The sequence below is a fragment of the Morone saxatilis genome, unplaced genomic scaffold (assembly GCF_004916995.1).
Source record: "Morone saxatilis isolate NCDOM2014 unplaced genomic scaffold, NCSU_SB_2.0 Contig21, whole genome shotgun sequence".
NCBI classification, from domain to species: domain Eukaryota; kingdom Metazoa; phylum Chordata; class Actinopteri; family Moronidae; genus Morone; species Morone saxatilis.
Window position 1 is genome coordinate 18,829,617 of NW_023339774.1, and position 22,992 is coordinate 18,852,608.

The window sequence follows — 22,992 nt, forward strand, 5'->3', positions numbered from 1 at the left end:
TCTCTCTCTCTCTCTCTCTAAGTTTTTCCTTTCAGCACACTCTTCTAGCTGCAAGCATATTAACAAATAACTTATTAATCTTTCAGCATATGATTTTTAATAAGATTTTAAGCTGCATCTCCTGTCCACACACCCATCTACATCCTAGTTTTGGTGCAAAACAATTTTAAATTTTGTATGAAAGTGTTTGCATGCCCTTTGTGTTCACAGTGGGCCTGTGGTATTTCACCATCTCATTCACTTGCAGACTGAGTCATTCCCTCTGATTTCCTCCAGATGTGCAGTAGTTTACGTTTCCTGACGGCCCAGGATTGTGACATTTCTGCCCTTGCACTGCAGTTATTCTGCTGACAAATATGAATTTACACTTGTGTTCTATGGCTAACTGTCACTTGTGTTTATGACACTGGTGGATGCTGTAGAAAAGCTTTTTCAATCCATCCATCTCTGGGTAGTACCTTTTTTGTTGTTAAAATGTAATCCTTTAATTCAAATCTGCAATGAACAGCTGACTGTTCACCCTTTTTTATTAGCCTTTCCCTGCAACTAGTGGGACTCTGACACAGCTGTAAGTTACTGGACGAGTACGGTCATGTGTCACACCCATGTAAATGGAGCATCAACAAGTGTTTAGGCTTATGTCTTGTTTTTCTACGCTTCCTGGCACAGCAACAAAAACAGCATGTGTGTCTCTGTGCCTTGCAAGGAATTTAAATGTCACCACGGTGGAAACCAAACATACAACGGCTTACCTTTCTCGTTTCCTTGACTTCAAAACTGGTGCTGAAGTGGAGTCTTTATTGTTTTACAGCTGTACAGTAGCTTTTGTGATATAACTTATTGGCATTATAAGACATTCTCAATTTAAAATCCAACTTTGCACCATCCATTTTAAATAGGTGTTCATTTACAGAATCCTCATAGTGTAGTTGTGTCACTCTCTGATATGGTCAGATTTTATTCCTAGAGAGGAAACCGTTGGCACGACCCTGGAATGCACTCAGTAGCCTTCAGAGTTCCCATCTTATCTGATCTTCTATGGCTCTCATTTCCTTTACGCATCAAACAAATGACCTGCCTGATAGAGTTCATCTTAAACAATACCTCTGGATTGGACGTTGCAAGTTGCTTTTGGATTTTTAGGATCCTTTTACACTGATTCCAAATAATCAGTATATTAAGGGTAGGTTTTATAGAAAGCTTGAAAAAGAAACATTGTGGGTAAATGATCATTCCAGGGTTCCAATTTCCATGTGTAGTTGCTTAGCTGGGCATCACGAGATCTTTTGCTCTGCTAGCGTAAGATTAACCTCAGGTAATTGCTCAACCTTTGCCCACTTTCAACCTTTGGTCCTTCCTACATTATTCACAGCCTCTTTACACTGATGTTCTAGCCAGTGTAGCCTCTGGAACTGGTCCTAAAGGTATGTAGGTCCCACACAGAGCCATGTTTGTATTGGTTGTATTCCAATAGTTGTGCAGAGTAGAGTCCTTTATGGCTCTTTTTTTTGTCTGGATGAATGAATGCGATTGTTACCACTATGTTTTGATTGTTTGATTCATTAAGTGACTAAATGGTGTTGGAGATGGATCTGCATGAAAGGAGTTTATTGCAGAGGAGATGTAGGAGAATCTCAGCTGCTGGGTCGAACGCTGCAGTCCACTATGATGTTTTTGCCTCATGTGACATTGACTTGTGTTTCCTGCAAACTAAATGCAGACTGTATTCATGACTGACGTCGAATATGCTGGCAGAAAAATTGATCATGATGTTTCTGATGATTATGATGTGCAGAAATGTATGACTAGCATGTTGCTTCTGAGCCACAGTTGGTAGAGCTCACTGATTTTTCGATGGGATATTTATGAGTCTGACAAATCACATGACTATGTGTATGAGTACAAAATGTGTTTTTCTTTGTCCATCTGCGCATTTATAGTGATACCTAGTTATTCGTCTTCCTCCTTAAATCCTCCCAATCCTCCCTAAATAAATATTGGGTGGCAGGAGAACAATAGATATAAGTGGTGCGGGACCTTAAGGATATTTTAGGATGATAAGTGTTCTCATCCTTATGAGACTGTTTTATGGGTCATGTGTCCTCTTGCGCTTCTCTGTCGGAGGAGTGTTTCTGTGGTTGTAAATGTTTACTGTGGATTGTTAAAAGAATATGATTGTTTATGATGTGCAAAAAACCTTTTCAGCAGTTACTTACAAAACATGTCTAGCAGTGACAAAGGTGACAAAGGACTCTGATTGTAGCCCTTTACTGTCCAATATCTCATTTGCAGTTTCACCAGGAAACAGTGTGTATTAACATTCCATCTCCTTCTCCTTTTTTTCTCTCTAACCACACACACTGTCCCACTTCACTGTTTTTGCTCCAGACAAAAACAACGAGAAAAGCATGTGTGGGTGTTAAGAGTCATCTGTTCGGTTGACCTCGCTGCCCCTGAACACGGAGCTGCCGTCTGCTTTACCCCCGCCTTTCCACTCGTCCAGTGAGGCTCACTCCACACCATGTCTGCAGAGGTGGAGAACAGCGTCCCCGTTGCTGCCGATCCCAACATCGCATCCCCATCTACAGCCACGACCTCAAACACCCCTCCCACCTCCCCTGCCACGTCCAAGGTCCCATTCAAGAAAGAGAAGAAGAGAGGTGAGGGACAGAGGACGCAGTGACAATGACAGTGATCAGGATTGACTTTCAATGTCAAGATTTTCTGGTCTAATCTTGTAGAAATTATATTTTTGCTGATTTTTTTTACAGTTCCAGAGAAGACAGATGAATACCTGCTGGGCAGGTTTCAGGGGGATGGCGTGAGGTACAAGGCCAAGCTGATTGGCGTCGATGATGTCCCAGAGGCCAGAGGAGACAAGATGTGTCAGGACTCCATGATGAAGCTGAAGGTGCAACATGGGACCTTGGAGTGTGTCCTGTTATTTTTATATTTTTTTTGAAAATAGTAATAGAATTAGTGATGTTTTAAAGCTTATATCTCTAGTGTGTTTCAATGAATGATTAATTCGTGTGGTGGGTATCATGGACACACATACGGGCACATCAACAGCAGCTTTCCGCAAGCACAACATTCTTGCTGTAGTTGTGTCCTCACTGCAGAGGGTGAAAAACAGATATTAGCACTAAATTCTAAATTTCTTTACTTACAAAATATAGGAAAACAGTATGTTTATATTATATATTTTACACCAGGGTATGGCAGTAGCTGCTCGGTCCCAAGGCAAACACAAACAGAGGATCTGGGTCAACATTTCCATGTCGGGCATCAAGATCATTGATGAGAGATCAGGAGTGAGTTCTGCCCTTCCCATCACACCACACTGTGAAGTTCATTAATAATGTGGTTGGCCTGCTAATGAAAGCTTTGTCCTTGTAACTCAGGTGATTGAACATGAGCATGTGGTGAATAAGATCTCCTTCATCGCCAGAGATGTAACAGATAACAGGGCGTTTGGATATGTGTGCGGAGCAGAAGGGCAGCATCAGTTTTTCGCCATAAAGACTGGACAACAGGTAACACTCAGTCACACATTCACGTTCTGTCACAGGCGTGCATACTGTAAATACATAAGGCAAATGGACAATAATGTGAATGTGCTGTCTTCTCTGTTGCAGGCAGAGCCCCTGGTCATTGATCTGAAAGATCTCTTCCAGGTCATCTTCAACATAAGGAAGAAAGAGACAGAGGCCTCACAGAAGGTAACTGGTTCAGAGGCATTTGACTTTAAACTGGAAAAAAAGTTTTGTTTTTCATAAGTTGGACAGTCAGAAAAATTTTTGTTTAATGAAAGAAAAGCATTTTGGTGTGGTCATCTGGGAACGTGGACAGGGCACACACTGTATGTACCTCCTGAATGTCAACACTGCCTCTCTGTGTTCTTTCAATGAATCACATCTTCAGACATTCCTTTGAAATGATGTGAAATGACACATGCCTCAGTGAATTAAGAAAACAAGTATAATCATTAACAGTCTGCTCTCTGTTTACAGGGTGAAAATGGCAGCGCTGTAGTTGAGGTAAGTACTTGGAAGCACTTGTCACTCAAATAGTTCCTCCAACTCCTTCTTTAACCTTCTGCTTTCCTATGTTGTTTTTAGAATGGAAGTGGTGCCCTGCTAAGTATGGATGGTGAAGTGAAAACTGCCCAAGTGAGAATTTATACTTTTGTAACATTGAAAAAAAACACCACTATTTTAAAGTAGCTGAATAAATACAGTATGTTTCTGTTTCATTTTTGACATCCAGCCAGTGGAGCAGCTTGACCTTTTTGGAGACATGTCGACCCCCCCAGACATTCAGGCTCCAAATGTAAGTGTGGTGCCCTAGTGTAAAATGTTCGCTGTATCTGGGCAACATAGCGGAATTATACGTAGTCAATAAAGTATAGCTGGGTATTCACATTATTATACTTATATTATATTTATTATAACATTTATATTATATTATACTTATATAGTGTATATTACTACACATCTTGGAAGACTTGGTATGGTTTGCCACATGCTGCTTCTTGTCAAAAACATGTTTCTAAGATTTGATTTAGTGTGTTTGAAAGAAAAAAAGGCTCCACAGAATAACCTCAGCACTTCTCAGATCATTCCATGTGTGTGAACTCAATTCTAAAAAGGCCACCATTTTTGTGTTTAATTATTGGTTGTATCAGATTGAATCAATTGCAGATTTTAGACTTGAATCAAAATGATCTTTTAAGAATTGAGTTTATGCTTTGTGTATACCAATCTCATTGTTGTCCATCAAACCATTTAAAGCTGCTACAAGTAGAAAAATGAAAGAGATATTTTTGTTGACTTTGGTGACACCTTGTGTCTTGTACTGGTAGTGCTTTATATTGACACTGCTGTGCCAGTTCACTAGCTCAGTTTCAGATCAACAAGCTAGTGCTGACTGTAGCATATATGTCCAAGCCAACTGTGAACTGAGTAACCACTTCCTATTTCAAGCTGAAAGATGGACTTTAGACTGTGATGTACTATGGAATTGAATATGACAGTGACATTCTGAGGTAAATATTCTACAGGTAGCAGCTTTAAATTGTCATGTCTTTCCACTATGTGATTCATTTTTCATTTTGTTTCTTCCTCTGCAGAACTGATTCATAAATCTTTTTTTCTCTCCCACTGTCCCTCTCATGTTAACCAGGACTCTAATGATATTCTCTTGTTGGACTTCTCTGCTGAAGTTGACAGCAATCAGAATTGCATAAAGGGAAACTCCTTTGTAACTTCCTGTGCCCCTGACCGTAGGGCATCTCCCCAGACAGAGAATCCTTTTTCCTCAACATTTGGCTACTTTCCAACCCCAGACACTGACCCTTTCAGAGATGACCCCCTTTCTCAATCATCCACTCTGTCAGCACCTGATAATTCACACATCTCCCTCACCAACACTAATCACCTAAACAGCACTGCTGGCAACACGAGTAAGACAATTATTAACAGTGGTTTGAATGGAGACTCTGAACACCTAAGTCAGCAGATAAATGGGTTATCTAGTAAGACCATGATCCTAGCTCTCAGTAACGGACAGTGGCCACTAGGGGGCAAAATAACTCAGGGCAACACAATTACCATGATGGACGGGAATGAATCTGGACCAGTTCTCTCAACCAAAAACCCATTTTTTGACTCACCTTTGAGTACTGTCCCTGTCTCTAATGGCATAACTCATCACCAACAACCCCCAGTGACTCATAGCAAGGATTCAGTAGTCATAAACCCCCCTCCGCAGAGCTCTAAGGCTGGACGAGGTCGAAGGAGTGCAAAGGTGAAATTCCATAGCTAGATGAATCACAGTAGAGTTGCATGTGGGATGCCTAAAAATGGGTTTGATGCACATTTTCCAGAGTATAATTAGTTTGCTAACATCTCCCTTTCTTAGCATTTTGGTTATGCATTGGTGTATGACAGGATATGCCGAAGGATGCACATGGTTAAGATAAGATGCAAGGCCTATAATTAAGGACTGCAGTTAAGGGCTTGTTGTTTGGATCTGTTCTGTCTTTATGCATGCACTGGTGGTCACATGCTTCCCTATCTGGCTTGAATAAATGACACTTTGACTGTGCTGCTGAAACATACACTGTACCGTTTGTCATCTCTGCTCTTAATCTATTTTCTAACATTCATGCTTCAGTGATAAAAGCACGGGTAAGTGGCAAAGCATGCATATGTATCAATGTTCAGGGAAAATAAATAGCATTTATTTCTGACTACATAATGAGGGTAAATCATTTGTTTCTGTTGTTAAAGGTTGGTTTAATCTTAATTTCTAAGTACTGCATAGTTCATGAGTTAGCATGTAGAAAATGATGTCAGTGTGGTGAAATAATACTTATTATTTTTGCTTTATTTTCTGTGAAAAGTCCACAGCAAGTGACCTGTTTGGAGCAGAGCTGTTCGCTGCTCCTGGTCAGTCTGAAGGGCCATCTGCTTCAGCTGACCTCTTCAACAGTACACCTGCCAACTCCACTCCCTCCTCCATAGCTGCTCTGGGTAATACACTAGAGGGGAACTTTGTTTCTTATCCAAATATTGAGCTGTTGATTTGGCTTTACATTTCATTCCCTTTGTAAACCTTCATAATTATTTTCTTTATATTCAGGGAATCTTCAGTTAGGTCCTCCAGCCACCACAAGTATCCCTGCTGCAGGCATGTGGGGAGCCTCCACCCCTGCACCCTCCATGTTCCCCATGCCAGGGGGGGCAGCTCCAGGCACTACGCTAGGCTACCCACAGCCATCTGCCTTTGGTGGTCTACCCATACCACCCACAGCCTGGGGCCACCAGATGCCATCTCAGTTTCCTGTCCCGCCTTTATCCCCACCCCACATCTTCTGCCAGCCTCCACCAGGTGCACCAGTCAGTCCTGCAGGCTGGGGTCAGCCTGCGATGACCAACCCTTTCCACCCTGCCGCGTTCCCTGGAATGGGTGACCAGCAAGGTCCGTCACGCCCCCCTCCTAGACCACCTGCTAAGGAGGCCCATCCAAAGGTAGAGAACAGTGCCTTCACAGCTTTGGACCCCCTTGGAGATAAAGAGAAGAAGACTGGAAAGGACATGTTCAAGGACTTCCAGCTTGCCAAACCACCTGCCATCCCAGCAAGGAAAGGGGAGCAAGTGTCCAACTCTGGTCCAGTCCCCAGCAGCAACGAAGCCGGAGCATTTGATCAGTACTTTTCAAATAAAGTGGGCCTGGCTCAGGAAACTGCAGATCATGATGACTTTGTTATCAATCAAATATCAGCAGTTAACGGTAAACCAGCTGCAGCAAGACATGGCAGTGCATGTATTAAAAATTTTGCAAGCTGACACATACATGACTGTGATATTTGTCACTAATTGTGTCCTGTCGTAATGTGCTTGTTTAGATGTTCCTAAACCAGCTAACCCTGCTCCAGCTGCACCCCCAAGCTTTAACCCTGGCCTCCTCGACGCCGCCTTCTCTTCTGCTCCCAACGCAAACAATCAGGACATGTTTGATCAAGCATTTGGGGCCCCAGATTCCAGTCCATTTGGAGTGCCACCTGTAGCTACGGTACAGAGATTCGCACAGACGTATATTTACACCAAATCAAGAATCACAGTAATTATTTCTAATTTTGGTCTTTTTTCCTTGATCTTACAGCAGACTGCCCCTGTTGGTCAGACTTCTGGTTCAACAGCCGCTTTTGGAGATCCTTTTGGAAATCCCTTTGCTTGACCTTAAGTAAGTAGGTGTTTATATTTGTTTATTTCTTGAATGAATTCATCTATAGAGGATAAACACTATTTCAATGTTTTGTCTTCTCTCTGCCCTAACAGTTGAAATGGAGTAAATTGAGCAAATGGAGATCTTCACATCAAACAACATCTTTGGGATGAGCTGCTACAGTGTGCGCAAGACAATCCAGATTATGAACTCTTCTAACTCTTGTCCCTGACCCACCCTTCTTTTACACTTCCACCTCTGATGTTGTTGTTTTTTGTCCAATCAGTAGTTCCCTTATTTCTAAAGACCACTGATCTAAGAAGTAAATGTTATGTCATGATCTGCTGAAGAAAGAAATGTGGTGTGTGAGAGAAGGCACGTCCAAAGAGGTTCACTGCTGATGCTGTCTGTGTTAAAGAAATAAAATAATTCAGTTATAACCCTCCATCGCCTTCTTGAGACTGAATTAGTTCATCAACAGTTTGCAGTCCAGTGGAGGATCGACAGTCAAAAAGATATACTGTGTGATTCCAGAAATGAGAAGGTCAGGAGTTCTGGCTGCATGCCCAAACACTGATGGTCTCAGTCAATTTGTTCTGTTTTTACTCATGTAACATGTTTGTTTATTGTTTGTTATACAATGTTGGACACATGCAGTAGCTGGAATGAAATATTATGTGGGTGAACCACTGGTATGCCACTTAAAAGAGAGAAAAATAATTGTGACTTACAATTGCATTAACTGGCTTTTTAGAAGTTCAAGAATTTACATCTATATGTCATCAACAGGAATAGCCATGTAGAGAACGTAAGGAGTAACCTGACTAGATTTAATTACAACAAACCCTAGGTGGAGTCTATTTCCACTTACTAATCTTCCACATTAAATATTATTATTATTAAACATGCAACCACTAATCACTTTGGTTATTTGTTGAAGTTATTTAAACTACTTGGGTTTTTATAACAATGCTTTGTTGATTTTGTATATATAGTTTTAATCTATAAAGTAACTAACATATCTGTCAAATACAATTTGTTGTGCAAAAAGAACAATATTTGCAGTATAAATTAGTATAAAATGGATAACAATCCTTGCATTTATGCATCAGTGAAGGAAAGGAAATACCTCAGTATTGAGTAAACTAAATGACATGTATTACCAGTGGTGTAAAGTAACTAAAAACATATTGATGTACAGTTGAGTAATGTATACATTACGTGATTATTTCCATTTTCTGCTACTTAATACTTCTATAAAGTATAAATATTTCTGCTTTTTACTATTGATATCTGACTTTAGATACTGTACTTCAAAAATCTATATTTTAAATACAAAAGTTTAGAATAAATAATAATAACTTGATTATCAGTCAGTATTAAGTCATCAAAACTAGCTTCACTAAATACATCAAAATGTTGCTTACATGTTGATTTATAATAATTAATAATACAATAATTTGAAATTTTAAGTAGGACTACATTTTGTTGCTGATACGTTTCTACTTTAGCTTAACTAAAACAATTTATGCTTTCAGTTTTATTAGTGTTTTTATGTAAAAGTGTTTTTAGATTGGTGTTGTGTCCACAGACAATATTTTGAAATCCTTCCGTTCCAATGTAATGCTCAGTTTCCTGTTTAGAGCAAAGGCCAATCTTGCCTACAGACTGTACACTCTTGCCTCATCCGGTTCTTTGCAGCAACCTGACTACATTTCCCATAACCCCTTTCACTCGCGAAAATAACGCGTCATGAAAAACATGGCGGATTAGTGTGTGCATGGGGACCGCTACTTCCCACCCGTCGTCGATAAATTAAAGCTTATTTCTTGCAGCAAACGACACATTCTTGGACAGGTACGTTGTTGCCAGCACAATAACACATGTAGACATTATAAAATTATAAATGTAGCCGCTTAGGCTTCTTAATATTAACAATAGGACGAGTCCAAGGCAGGGAGACTCGCACACTAAAAGTGTTGACATGCGAGTTTGAGCCCAGCTTTGTGCACTTTTCTACTTGTTTAGTCCATTTTTCACGCATTTATCTGTGTTTTGCATTCGTTTGAATAACGTGTTAAACCTCTGCTGGTTTTTCTGGTGATTTTCTTTCCGGTCAGACTTAACGGCTTCTCAGCTGTCAACGTCACTTGTCCTGTCAGTTAACGTTAGTGGAGGTTTGCAGTAACAGTAACTTTAAGTTACATAAGGTAATGTGAGCTTGATGGTGTAGGTGATGGTTTTCCGCATTGCTGCTGTATTTAGCATTTGTAGTACTAAACTTACACTTGCATAGCGAATATAGTGTTTTTATATATGTGCTGTACTTAAACCACTGTCCTACCTAGTATAGGGTATATAGTATAGATAGTATATGGAGTGTTTTACAATTACAAGTTACTCAGTTTCAATCTGCAAAATAATACATCAGGCAAAAAGTTTATCAGAATGGGTCATCACAATATGTTTTTATCACAGTAACTTTATTCATTGTTGCATTTTGAGTGAAATGGTCACAGAGAGTAACAAATTCCAGTGCTGGAAGAAGTACTGAGATCCTTAAGCTAACTAAAAGTAGAAAAACTATGGTCTGAAAATACTCCATTACGAGGTACAGGCCAAATATTCAAACGGTTACTTGGGTAAACATCGAGAAGTTATCAGCAAAATGTACTTAAAGTAAAAGTAGTCGTCATGCAAAACGGTGTTTTATAATTATATATATCCATTTGATCTTTTTAATACTGTAATTCATCAATGTGGAGCCACTTTTATATATACATATACACTACTAGGTAGATTGAGTAAGTGTCAAATAAATGTCTCTCGATTGTAATGGAGCAGAAATATAAAGTAGCATAAAATGGAAAAGAAAAAACTTGCATACGTACTGTACCACAAAGAAATTCTTACCAAAACAGAGTCTGCAGGTGTTAGTTCCTCAAAATTATACAAATGGTAACCAGAAAAAAACGTGCAAATCTATACATAAATTGGTATTTCGGCTAAATGATAAAGTAAAGTAAATCCTACTTTCATTGCAAGACCAAACGATTATTAAGTAAGTAAGTAAGTCAGAACCTCAGTTGAATTTTTGCAATACCGATGACTCTCTGTGTGACTTCAGGTCAAAATGTTTCGTCGGTCAAGATTCAGTGTTCGGCCTAATGTCGGTACGGCAGGGAGAACAACAGCAACATCTCAGGAAGCTCCCACTGTAAACCAGGAAGCCAGTGAGACCCCCAAAGATGTCAGTGAGAGCAGCACTGCTACCGCTGTGACAGATAAGTCTGTTGTGACCCCATCAGAAAAACGTACAGCCCCAGGGTTAGTAACAAGCATTACATGACCTCTAAAATGTATTTTACTTCTACTAACTTTTGTTATGCATAACAACTATTCTTAATTCTGTTTAGGGATACCAATGACCAAAATGGGGAAAGTGCCAGCTCCTCAGCAGCAGTTCAGAGAAGAAAACGATTTTCTATCAAGCCCAAAGTCGCCCCAGGCCGCCCCGCCGCTGTTGCTCGGACGCCAAAGTCCCCTGTCAAGGCAGTCTCTGAAACTCCTGTTGAAGTCTCTGCCGCAGACCTTGACAAGCCAACAACGTCCAGCAAAGGTGAAACTTCAACAGCCCCTCTAGGACTCCAGTCCCCGAGGCGGCGGAGGGCTTCAGAAGAGAGCAAGCAGCCCAAAGTGCCACCTAAACCCACCCTCATCCCTTCTGACAGTCCAGGACTTTCAGCTGTTCCCCCAGCCGAGGACTTGCGAGAACAAACCGAACCGCTAGCAGAAAGTGGCAAACAATTAGAAAGCACGTCAGACGGTCAAGTTAAAGAAGTTCCTCCCAGACTACCAGATAAAGTCCCCCCCTCTCTACCGGATAAAGAAGCTATTGAGATATCGGAGAAAGCCAAGACTCTAGTGTCATCTAAGAGTGGGCTTTCACTGTCACAACCAGCGTTTTCCTTGAGTAGACTCCTGAATGACCCATCGGACTTACAGAGGATTGCAAAGGCCCGAAAGCTCAGAGAGTTGCTCAGGCAGGAGATGCACAAAGAAAAGGTAAGATCAGATTATTCAGTAAGCGTATTTGTCATTGTTCTCTTCACTCTCTAAGTTAATGTTAATGTTGATTAGACATATACTGTTCGATATATTTTAATTCATTACAGTAAAAGGGTGTTATTATTTGGTGTTGCAGAAAAGCAAGAGAGCTAAGGCACGTGCAAAGGAATATACTTTAGATCCTGCCAAAATGACCATGAGGGACCTTATTCGTTATCTGCCAGTGTCTAACCCAATGACGTAAGTGTCTCCTCTGCAGTTTTGTCAAGCTTATGTAACATTTAATCTTTACTTCTAGAGATGATGTTTTCTATTGATTATCCTGGATCTTATTTGACAAGAAGGGTTTTCTGTTCTTATTTGTCTTATGTGACAATCATTTGCATTTTTTCCAGATCTAGTTTAGAAGACCCAGCTCCGGAAAATGAGACTGTGGTACCATTTTCTCCAGGAAGAGAAGAGTAAGTTTATTGATGTTGTACATAATGGGTAACAAATGACACCTTCAGCCTGATTTCCCTTATTTGTATCCATATTAACACAGTATTGAAAAGGATTTGATGTTTTTATAAATTAATCTAAATGATAAAATGAATGAAAATTAAAGTCTGGATAATTCACTGCATTTATAATCAATATCTCTATCAACAGCTAGAATTTTTATGTGGACATCGTATAGGCCTCTTCTGATGTTTCCAGTTTCATCCCTCCAGGTCACCAGAGAGAGCGCAGGAACCTGAAGTCACCCCTAAAATTTCAAGCCCAAGGCAGGAGGAGGAGGAGGAAGAGGTGGATGTGGCAGCAGAGGATGAGCAGGAAGATGCTCTTATGGTTCCTCAGGTCAAAGTAGCAGAGGACGGCTCACTGATCATTGATGAGGAGAGGTCAGTGGACTTGATTTTTATGAATTGCTTTCTTTCATGTTTATCTACTTCTTTTTGCTTAGTTATTGTATATTATTATATAATATAATAATCCCTCATATCCTCTCAACCTGTGTCTCAGCTTGACAGTGGAAGTCCTGCGAGCCAAAGGGCCAAATCCTGCTCAAGAACGAGACCCCATCTTTGAGCGTGGCTCCACTACAACTTATTCAAGCTTCAGGAAGGGGACCTATTCGAAACCCTGGTCCAGTGAAGGTGGGACTGATAGTAGACATAGATACCTGAATTATGACATATTTATAGGACACATTTTGCTGTGATGCCTCGTTCATATTGGTGTTTCATGCCATCATTGTTGGCTGTTTTCCATCAGAGACAGACATGTTCTTCCTGGCAATTAGCATGGTGGGGACAGACTTTTCCATGATATGTCAACTGTTTCCTCACAGAGCTCGATCAGAGATAAAGGTCAGTGATTTATACACATACACACATGTTTATAGAACATGGTATGAAGAAGCAACACACTGCCTCACTAACAGCACAATTTGTTTGTGTTAATTGCATTGATTTATACTTTCAGAACAAATTCAAAAAAGAAGAGCGTGTGAATGCATGGAGGATTGACAAAGCTTTCAGTGAGTATTCAGTAGGAAAATATGTTTAGCTGGTTTAATGAAACATCAAATTATTAATGTTCCTTGCGTAATTTGATGCTACATTTTTGGCGATTGTTTTGTAGGAGAGAGGCGCAAGCTCGACATAGAGTATTTTTCTAAGTTGTTAGAGAAGATTCTGGAAGTTCAGAAAAACAGAAAGAAACTCAAGTTAATCGCTGAAAAGAACTCCCCAAAGAAGCAGAAGAGAAAGGCAAAGGGTAACTATCTCTATGCTTTTTCATGTTTAATAGTCTCTGAGTTTAGTTCCATTTAGTCATAACTTAAATATTGTTCTGCCATACAGTTTTAACAACTGTTCTCCCCATTGTCTCAATTCAACAATCATTGTGTGTTTGAAATTCCCTCTACAGCCAAAAAAGCTGCAAATAAGCTAAGTGATGTGGAGGAGGAAGATGAGGAGGGGAAGAATGGAATTCCTGACTTGGAGGAGGAGGGTGAGAAAGAGAATGAGGACCTCTGCAATGAGGGAGGAACCCCTGTTTCTAAGCCTAAGAAGAAACGCAAAAGAAAGAATACACAGGACGCCTCGACCGAGGAACCAAATGACAAAAAAAACAAAACGGTGGAAAAAAGCAGTGAACAAGGTACAGGTGCATTCAGATATTTCAGGTTTTATCTTTCCTCAAAGTCATCCCAGTTTCTCTGTGTGTGTGGCTCTTAATTTTGTTTTGCTTTTATATGCTCAGATGAGGCATACATACCCGAAGATGCAGAGGCAGCACTTCCTGAGGACCATACAAATTCAGACATGTAATAAGACTTTAACATTTTTATTTTAGATTGAAGTGTGTTTTTTTGCATCTGCAGTTGACATTAAAAGTCTCTGTTGTACCCTACTACTCAGGTCTGAAAAGACTGAGAATATGAATGCAGCCAAGGACACCGCAATCAAGCCAGCTAAACTCTCACGAGGCAGAGCACCAAAACCGCTACTGCCTTTGGGCCGGAAGTGGGGTAAAAAGGCTCCACCACCCTCCTCAAAGGCCAAAGATACTGCGTCGGAAAAAGGGGACGAGAGTGCGAGTGATGGAGCTTCTAAAGAGCAGGTTATTATTTCAGTTTCAGAGCATCATCATATCTTTCTACACATTGTTACTTTGCCTTACTGAAAGTTATGGTAACATTTTAGGTTAATAAAGATGCATCACCTATAAGGCAAGCCGAGCAGAAGACAACAGCCAAGGATGATGTTTCCTCTGAAGAAGAAGATGCCACTGTTCAACCGCTGAGACCTACCAGGTACAATATTTTATGTTTTCACATATTTCATGACTCCAATTTTAACATTGTATTCAGAAACACTCCCATTCACAATTCCTAATATTTTGGATATAACAAGATAGGAGTGCTTCATCAGTGTGTGATTGTATTTTGTAGGTATGGGAGAGTGCCCAAACCCACCAAGCCCTTGACTTACCCTGCCAAAGAGGATGCACACTCCTCTGCATCTGAAACCACTCCTGCCTCGCCAGCAGGGTCCACTGTTTCTGCTGCCAAGCCTAAACCTAAATGCACAGCCAAGAGAGGACGAACGTCGAAGCCACAACCAACCCAAGAGTCGAAAAAGCCCAAACTAGTCACCCTCAGAGCTTCTCAATCAGAATACAGTGATGAAGAAAATGAAAATCAGTGGGAGGAAGAAGAAGTGGAGGAGGATGAGCACCCTGAATCTAACTCCAGCATTGCCCCAGCGTTTGTGCCTGCCAGCCTGCGCTCCCCACATCCTGTAATTTCAGAGGTGGAAGAGACTATGGAGGAGGTATGAGAAACTGTTTCCCATCACGTCTTGCACAGATACATACCAACCATTAATTTTATTTTTACACAATTCTCATAACAAGCATTTTTGTGTTTTTAAATTAGTTTATTTTTTTGTGCATGGTTTTACATTCCATAATTCAAACCCTCCACTCTCACTTCCCCCATCCCACACATAGCTTGATATCTTGGCCAATATGCCTGATGTGTTGGGCATCTCCCAAGATGCTCTGTGCCCCGATGCCTCTTGTGAGCTGGCACAAAATGAGACAGGCACAGCTGAATCCTGTGAACATCAGCTTGACCTGCTGGTTGTAAGTGTCCCATGCTTAAAATGTAGTAACAGTGAAATTGAATCATTATCCCCAGTTACACTTCTTATTTTACTATCATTTCTGAGATCAAACCTTTAAAATATGACTTGCTCTATCTGCTTAGTTTGATCTACAAATGCGTCAACATTGATAAATGCAACCTTATTTTCTTCCAGTGTCTCCTCCTTGTCATTTTTAATTGCATGTATTTGGTTTACAATCATTGTGACTCATTATTCCTACCTAAGTTTGGTTTTTGCACACTTTAGGTGAAGACAAGTTGATGATAATGTAGTATAATGCAGCATGCAGTCTTGGTATTTCATCAATTGCATGATGATCTCATGGAAACCTTTTTGTGACTAGACATAATCAACTGAAATAGAAAGAAAACGATAAAGAAGTGTAACTGGGGTAACTGTAATATATGTTTACCATGTATATCACATCCTACTAGTCTGGCTTATATGGCAAGTTTTTGATGAGACTTAAAATATATTTGTTTCCCTTGCAGGATGTTATAGACTTCCTTTCTTCAGAACCTGCAGAAGGTAAGTTATAGAACTATTCTGGGTTGCTCTCAGTGGAAAACTAGTAATATTTAGATCTCCAAATATAAATTTGGGGCTCTTTTTGTTTTAGAATCTGAGGACGAGAGCTACAATGAGGCTGCTCAGACCCTGTTGACCATTGGCAACCTGGCTCACCTTTGCCAGTCAGCACAGAATCAAACAACCATACAAGATCACACAACAGGTAAGAGACACAGAAGCCACAACATTCCTTAAATTAGAATTTGATTTTGTTATTTAAAATAGCAGTAAATTCCAAATGTGCCATTATGTTTAATTGCAGGGACAACATCAATAAGTGTGGACGAAACCAGCCAACACCTAGAAGTAGAGATTGCATCAAAGCCTGCTGCACAAGAGGAAAACAGTGCTACTCCTCTCATGTCTGCAACTTCTAGTGAAGGAGTCCCAGAAACATCAGAAACTGTTGCCACTGTGGAGCTACAACACAGCACAACAGAGAATAGTAACCTGCCCATTACTGAAACCACTGATCAGAAGACTGGTTCGGATATTCCAGAGAGCTCACAGAACAATTCTCCACAAACTAGGAAAGGGCGCATATCCAAGGTAAAACCAAAACCTAACCTAGGCCAAGCCTCAAGGACTGCTCGCTCAAAATCCCAACCAGACACATCAACAGGGAGGACAGCTGAAGAGAGCCGCACAGTTGCTCCCAAACTTTCTGAAGTCACTGAGACACTATCAGCTGCCAAAGACACCCCTGTTGACTGTTGTCAAAAATTATCCAAGGATGAAATTTCTTGTATTGAAGTCAACCTTACAGAAGAGCCATCTGGTAGTCAGGAGAGATCTGTTGGTCAAGTAAAATTAGGTGCAGCAACATCAGATCCAACTGCCTCAGAAAACCAGAGTCACACTCCATCTGAACCCAGTCTGGAACAGGCCACCAGCAACTCCACCAGAGTCTCCACAGATAAAATACTGATGTCTCATGTTGGGACCACCAAGAGTAGTTGTAATCTGTTGACATCTGACACAGCAGTCACCGAATTGCAAGGGACAAACATGGATTCAGTTCCAGTCCAACTGAGCAGCGACCATCCTGCTCCATGTGTTACACCTGTAAAAGATTTACCTGCGAGTCAGAAAGAAGAGAGTGAAGAAGCATCTATTCACCAGACTAGGAGAAGTCGATTCCAGAGGGTCAAACCCAAACCCAGCCTAGCACAGACATCAAGAGCTGTACATTCTAAACTTCAAACCAAAAAAGACACTGTAGAGAAAAACTCCAACCCAACTCCAAACCCCAAATTCAATGAAAAAACAATAGAAGAGGATGAAACGGAACCAACTTGCACCACCTCTCCTGAAAAACCAAGTCAAAGCAGCACTGGTCTTGCTTCAGATTTGATACCATCATTGGATTCAGGCTCTACTCTTACACCCCCCACAGAGGAACTGTCTACAACTGTGGACAAAAAGACAGATGATGGAAATGTTTTTCATGTAGAATCAGATGCAGCAACATCAAATCAGAGTGCCTCAGGGAACGAGATCACAAGGCCAACATCTGAGTCCATACATGAAAAACTGGTGTCTCATGTTGAGACAGATGACAGTAGTTATCCACTGACATCCGACTCAGCAGTTCCAAAATCACAAGTTGGACAAGAGTCAGACATACACTCAGCCCCCGTCCAAGAGATTAGCGACCATCCTTCTCCATGGGTTACACATGTAGAGGAGTTATCTGTCAGTCAGAAAGAAGAGAGTAAAGTTACATCTACTTGCCAGCAGTCCAAACTTCAATCCACAAAAGATCCTGTCACAAACGTGCAACTTATGGATAAACCCTCCGGCCCAGCTTCAGTGCCTGAATCTACTGACAACACAATAGCAGAGGTAGAAGCACAGCCAACTTGCAGTACCACCCCTACTCAAAAACCATGCCAAATTAAAAGTACTGGCACTTCAGTTTCAGTACCATCATTGGTATTGTGCTCTACTCTACCCAAAGAAGAATTATCTTTAACTGGTGACCAAAAGACAAATGTTGGAAGTGCACTAGACTCAAGCTCAGAAGGCTCAGAACAAAATGCAACTCAAAGGAGGCGACGCTTTCCCAAAGTCAAACCCAAACCTAATTTAGGACCATCCACTAGAACTACACAGACAAAACTGCGGACAACTGTTGTCAGTACACCATCAGAACAGCACCATATGGACACCTCTTCAAGTGTAACCTCAGAACAACAGCCTGTGGACAATAATAATGCACAAACAGAGCTAAAACTTGCAGAGGAAGACAGTCAGAGACAATCACTAGATGGCAAAAATGATGAAGGTACGTCCTCTGATGGTATCGTCATAACCACATCTTCGGTTGCTGAGAATCAGTCTGAGTTGACTGACTCAGTTATTGAAAATAAGACCAATGAAAAACCCACAGTTGAAGTAGAATCCACAGGGGACAAGGTGGAGACTATACGTGTTTCACAAGGGGACTGCAAGCAGGACAGAACTACAGAGACAAATACCCAACCATCAGATAATCCAATTGCAATTTCAGATGTCCAGTCTTCAGAGGATGGGTCAACAGAGTCAAAAATTAAATCTATACTCCTTACTAATACACAGTCCACACCAGCTCCAAAAGAAAGCACTCCAATTTCAGAGAATGCTTCCGAGGCACAAAGTCAAGATGCAGTCCAACAATGTTCTGAAACCCCTGCCACTAATCAAATAACTACCCAAAGGTAAGACATTTTTATGATTCTGTGTTCTGAAAGGTATAACACGGTACAAGAATTGTTGTCATGCTTTATTTACAGCCTAATGTTTTTAAGGAAGTATTAAGCAATTATTAGTTTCTCTTGTAACAGTTTGTTTTTCACTTAAAGCACTGATGATAATACGTCGAAGTCAGCTGACTCATCCCAGTCCTCAAGAAAAGCTCCTCAGACTCGTAGAGGTCGGCTTGTTAAACCCAAACCCAACCTGAGACGCAGCAGCCAACCTTCACAACCCCAAAAAGTCCAGAATATAAAACAAGCAGAAGCAGGTTTGAAAAAATATGAAATCTTCCTTATCTCAAAGAATGTTAAGCAGATGTTCAAGATTACTGCCATCTATGGCCCTGCAGCACTGCTGTTGATCACTAAAGGTTCTTCTTTCTCCACAGACTCTGGTATTTGCGCACAAAGTGCGGATGCTTCAGTTTTCGACAAACCTGTGTCTGAACTCCAGCCTGACATTCAAGAACTAGCAGAGGGAGCTATTGAGCAACATAGTAGTCAGAATTGCCCTCCAAGTGATGCTGTTTCCTCACTTGGCTGCTTGACACAAGTTACTGAACAACTGAATCAACAAGACTCGCCTTCAAAAGTTGCTGGAGCCTCTCTGGGCTGTGTGACAGAAGTGCCTGACAATTCTGCTCAGGTAAGATATTAATCAATGTGTGCAGGAGGAGGCATATCTTGTGGACATGTACAGACTGGGTGACAAATTAAAGGGAAAATATCAATAAAGTAGTGGAGAAACACAATGAATGCAGATGCTTCCACACTGCATGGTACAAAATGATAATCTTGGTTGTTAATTCTCAAATGTGTTTCTCTAATACTCTTCACCAGGATGCATCAGCATCAAGTACAGGAGGGATCCAAAGCCATCCGAGTCTCACAATATTTCCAGACCGTAAGTCATTCAGAGATCACTCCACTCTCTTAAGTTGTTTTTGTGTTGTTTATTATATTAAGTATATGCACCATGGATTTGGATAAAACCCCTCTCCCTCTCATTCTCATTCTCAGTGTTGTCAGAGCAGGTGCCTTCAGATCCAGATGAACCGTTTTTCATCCTCTCTTTGACTGAGATCCCAGTCTGTTCAACAGGGGAGGTGGTAGACTGTGTGTCTGAGCCTCTCCCTTATCTTCCCGTGGCAGATGCATCAATACAGCAGCAGAGGTTAGTGCCTGCCTTTTATCACCTGTTCATGCAGGCGTGGGTCTGGTTTTGTTCAGCCTTTTATTTTACAACTTTCCTCACCCCTCAGCAGTGTTTCTGGAGAGAGTTTGGCGGCAGCAGGACATGGGCTCTCTAATGTCGCTGTACCTGTGTCCATGGAGGAGAGTGGTGAGACAGGCCTCATTAATGCAAAAGATACTGGACCAGACCCAGCTACATATATAGTAAGTGAAGCTGTAAGGAACCACTTGTAGCTGCAATGTGATAAAATGTCTGTATTTGTCACACGTATATTTTTCTCACCCACACCAGGGTTCGATCATGGAGAATCCAGTGGATCCACATGGTAGAGTGACTGCATTATTCTGTCATTTATTTAAAGTTATGATTATTGTCGTATTAGAAATGGTAAATGTGCATTATTTGTGTTTATGGAACAGAGAGTACTACAGTCCAGTCATCCATATTACCAGAGACTGTAGAGAATAATGATAAGACTGAACATCCACCTACAAAACAAAGACTAATGGGCACTGGAAGAACAGGTATGCAGTAAATGAATACTTACTCATCGCATGCACTCTCAGTGAATTTGGCACATCTTTTTCATCGTGTTCCTGTTTCTGTTTTAACCAGCCAAACTGCAGGCTAAGCCCAAAACTCAAAGGAAAAAACAAGCCAGCAAGACCCTCACTGCCAAGGAAGCAGAGCCTATCTGCACCCAGGACTCAGAGCGTCCCGGGCCTTCTGTGCAGCCAAAAGACTTTGATGAGGTTGTCACTGAGCCACAGAAAGGAAGCGATGATCGTGAAGACACTGAAAAGGAGACTCTGACGAGTGGGAATGAGGTCGAGGATCACAGCTCTGGAGCACAAACTACACAGACTAGGGGCACTAGGAGTCGGAATAGGTGAGGACAGTAGTAGTTTGTTGGTTTTCATGTTGATATCTGATTTGCAATTAATATCAATTAATTTTTATTTTCCAATACCTGACAGAAATCCCAAAGGCTTCCCTTCCTCCCTTGCTGAGACAGACATCACTGACCCTTCAAGCAGTTCTCCATCTTGCAAAGCAGCTTCCAAGGGCTCTAAGGTCAAAACTCCGCGTGCAGCAAGGAAACGATCTACCCCAGCACCTGTAGCCTCAACATCCTATGATGTCGCTCCCTCACCCAGTCCCACACAGCCTCCAGAGGACACCCATTTCACACCCTCTACTACATCACCAACACAAACTGAGGTGGACATGGAACAGACCTCTGAGCACAGCCGACTATGCTCGACTCCTAACACTTTCTTGTGTCCAGCTGAGGTGAGGAGGGTATAAAGGCAGGGGGGTCATCTTAAGTCAGTGGAATTATTACACACCCACTTAGAGTCGATTACAGCTCATCCTTTGTTCTCCTTTGTTGTAGGTTCCAGCTTCCCGGCACAGTGACGATGTGGAGAGCACCTCTATAGAGGAGCCCACCAGCGTGTCTCAGTACTTCTTAAGTGACATTTTTACAGAAGTTGAAGAGGGATAAAAGCCATAGAGAGGTGGAGTGAGAGGAGTAACCTGTGGGCTTGCCTTTTTAAAAGATTTTTTGTGTTAAGTTATGTTTGTAAAGGTTAATTTATAACTAAAAGATTTAGTTTTTGTTGTGTTTGCTGTCAGTTGCAATTAAGTGAAGCAAAATCTACTAGACTGACGGATGCATTTTTTACTTTCACAAGCACTTTGAATATGTACAGTAGTTTCAATTTACTGAAATGCCTTTTTACACGACCATTAGTTCGAATAATAAATATTGAATTGTAACTCAATAACCAAAACACTGGTAAAACACTAGTTTGACTCGAAGAGGTTACAGCTTTGTCCCAATTATTCAATGTTCAGATTCCCTAACTTGATTATAATTACCTGTGAACATGTACATATTGTACAATAGTAAACTGTTTTTTGTTTTGTTTCTGTCATTTTTCGATACCTGTTCCATTAACACAGACCACAACATTGGTCTCAGGAATAAAAACTGCATTACTTGCTATCATGTACAGTTGCATGTTTAAATGTCTTACCTTTTTAATGCCTCTTTTGAGTATTTTTGTGTTAATTTTTAATCACCTGTTCTAACCTGAAACTATTTTTTGGTTGTATGTGATAAAAAAAAAAGGATGTCTTAAAGTTGGCCTTTCATTTCATGTAGTAATATTGCATTATTTTATTCTGAAATTCACCGCATACAGAGCAGAAATTTTGTTTTACTGTATATAGTATATAGATCATTTGAATGTTCAAAGAGGTCCTTGTACAGATCGACGGCATTCAGATTATGTTTGATACTTGAAACGAAAACACATCATGTGTTCTCTACCATGTGTTTCATTAGTTCATGAAAAATAAAATGTGGAATTATGTAAGATTTGAATAAAATGTATTCTTCCACCAACACTTGATCCAATCTTTCATCTAGATGCAAGTTTGCTAATCTTTTGAATGTTGAGTTTACTGTTTTCATGATGAGAAAACATTTAAATTCTAAAGATGTATATCAAAAATGACCTTTGTATGTGTCTTTATCAGACCTGTAGAATGAATTTATAATTACTTTTTTGATATTGGCTTTGTGTCTTCTGCCAGATTGCTGCCACACTGTAAATTTGTAGAATATTTGTCAACATCTTTTGTTTAATTAAATATTAAATGCACAGTCTGGCTTCTTAACAGAACTGTTCAACCTTGAGCAGTCTCAAATGCAACATGAATATTTACTATATTTACAAAATATTTAATTTTGTGAATTTGTGATGAATCACCTTTATACATGAATCATACATCATTTATATCCTAAATATACACATGATCCACGATGGTGAAGATACAACAAAATGCATGGTAAAAATAGCATATTGTCAGTATTTTAGAGACCCCCCTCAAAATTTCACAAATCGTGTTTTTAAGGGAGCTTGTGTCTTATTAAGAGGAGCCAAGCTCACCCTGGCTCCCCTGTAGTTCACACCCTGGTTTTATATATTTTTTTTACCATAACAAACACATATTTTCCATCCAG

The 22,992-nt window shown here is 40.6% G+C and overlaps 2 protein-coding genes across 6 annotated transcripts in view; both read left to right on the forward strand.

Moving 5' to 3' along the window:
* dab2 (DAB adaptor protein 2) overlaps window positions 1-8,176 on the forward strand; it is an 8,746-nt gene extending 570 nt beyond the window's left edge. Inside the window, exons 1-15 of one of the 4 annotated variants that reach the window (XM_035668006.1) lie at window positions 1,348-1,424; window positions 2,389-2,660; window positions 2,772-2,911; window positions 3,216-3,314; window positions 3,405-3,536; window positions 3,639-3,722; window positions 4,014-4,040; window positions 4,122-4,172; window positions 4,270-4,332; window positions 5,185-5,808; window positions 6,407-6,536; window positions 6,646-7,296; window positions 7,412-7,578; window positions 7,669-7,749; window positions 7,845-8,176. In XM_035668006.1, the coding sequence (XP_035523899.1) occupies window positions 2,522-2,660; window positions 2,772-2,911; window positions 3,216-3,314; window positions 3,405-3,536; window positions 3,639-3,722; window positions 4,014-4,040; window positions 4,122-4,172; window positions 4,270-4,332; window positions 5,185-5,808; window positions 6,407-6,536; window positions 6,646-7,296; window positions 7,412-7,578; window positions 7,669-7,743 (2,382 nt within the window). In that variant the 5' untranslated portion in view covers window positions 1,348-1,424; window positions 2,389-2,521 and the 3' untranslated portion in view covers window positions 7,744-7,749; window positions 7,845-8,176. Of the gene's footprint in view, window positions 1-1,347; window positions 1,425-2,388; window positions 2,661-2,771; window positions 2,912-3,215; window positions 3,315-3,404; window positions 3,537-3,638; window positions 3,723-4,013; window positions 4,041-4,121; window positions 4,173-4,269; window positions 4,333-5,184; window positions 5,809-6,406; window positions 6,537-6,645; window positions 7,297-7,411; window positions 7,579-7,668; window positions 7,750-7,844 lie in introns of those variants that run through there. The other 3 variants (XM_035668007.1, XM_035668005.1, XM_035668008.1) reach the window with 3 other exon arrangements.
* A 1,301-nt stretch (window positions 8,177-9,477) lies between these two features.
* zgc:162472 (uncharacterized protein LOC553495 homolog) lies at window positions 9,478-22,401 on the forward strand. Of its 2 annotated transcripts, none has more exons than XM_035667824.1 (29): window positions 9,478-9,588; window positions 10,859-11,058; window positions 11,148-11,796; window positions 11,936-12,039; window positions 12,195-12,260; window positions 12,513-12,683; window positions 12,805-12,938; window positions 13,057-13,151; window positions 13,267-13,321; window positions 13,426-13,560; window positions 13,714-13,947; window positions 14,050-14,113; window positions 14,208-14,409; window positions 14,493-14,602; window positions 14,741-15,122; window positions 15,301-15,435; window positions 15,950-15,986; window positions 16,078-16,191; window positions 16,291-18,727; window positions 18,872-19,032; window positions 19,153-19,409; window positions 19,604-19,667; window positions 19,784-19,937; window positions 20,029-20,161; window positions 20,250-20,283; window positions 20,378-20,482; window positions 20,574-20,847; window positions 20,936-21,251; window positions 21,355-22,401. In XM_035667824.1, exons 2-29 carry the CDS (start codon window positions 10,865-10,867, stop codon window positions 21,463-21,465), a joined length of 6,927 nt encoding a protein of 2,308 aa, XP_035523717.1. In that variant the 5' UTR covers window positions 9,478-9,588; window positions 10,859-10,864; the 3' UTR covers window positions 21,466-22,401. The 2 variants fall into 2 exon arrangements, with proteins under 2 accessions (XP_035523717.1, XP_035523716.1); XM_035667823.1 differs by having other exon boundaries at window positions 20,026-20,161; window positions 21,355-22,400.
* Window positions 22,402-22,992: the final 591 nt, after the last annotated feature.

What these genes read in the sequence shown, in the direction of transcription:
- zgc:162472 (XM_035667823.1), top strand. Translation starts at nt 10,865, where the DNA reads ATGTTTCGTCGGTCAAGATTCAGTGTTCGGCCTAATGTCGGTACGGCA. An exon ending in GACCATACAAATTCAGACAT is followed by an intron (nt 14,114 to 14,207) that starts GTAATAAGACTT and finishes CCTACTACTCAG; the next exon opens with GTCTGAAAAGACTGAGAATA. An exon ending in TCTCACAATATTTCCAGACC is followed by an intron (nt 19,668 to 19,783) that starts GTAAGTCATTCA and finishes TCTCATTCTCAG; the next exon opens with TGTTGTCAGAGCAGGTGCCT.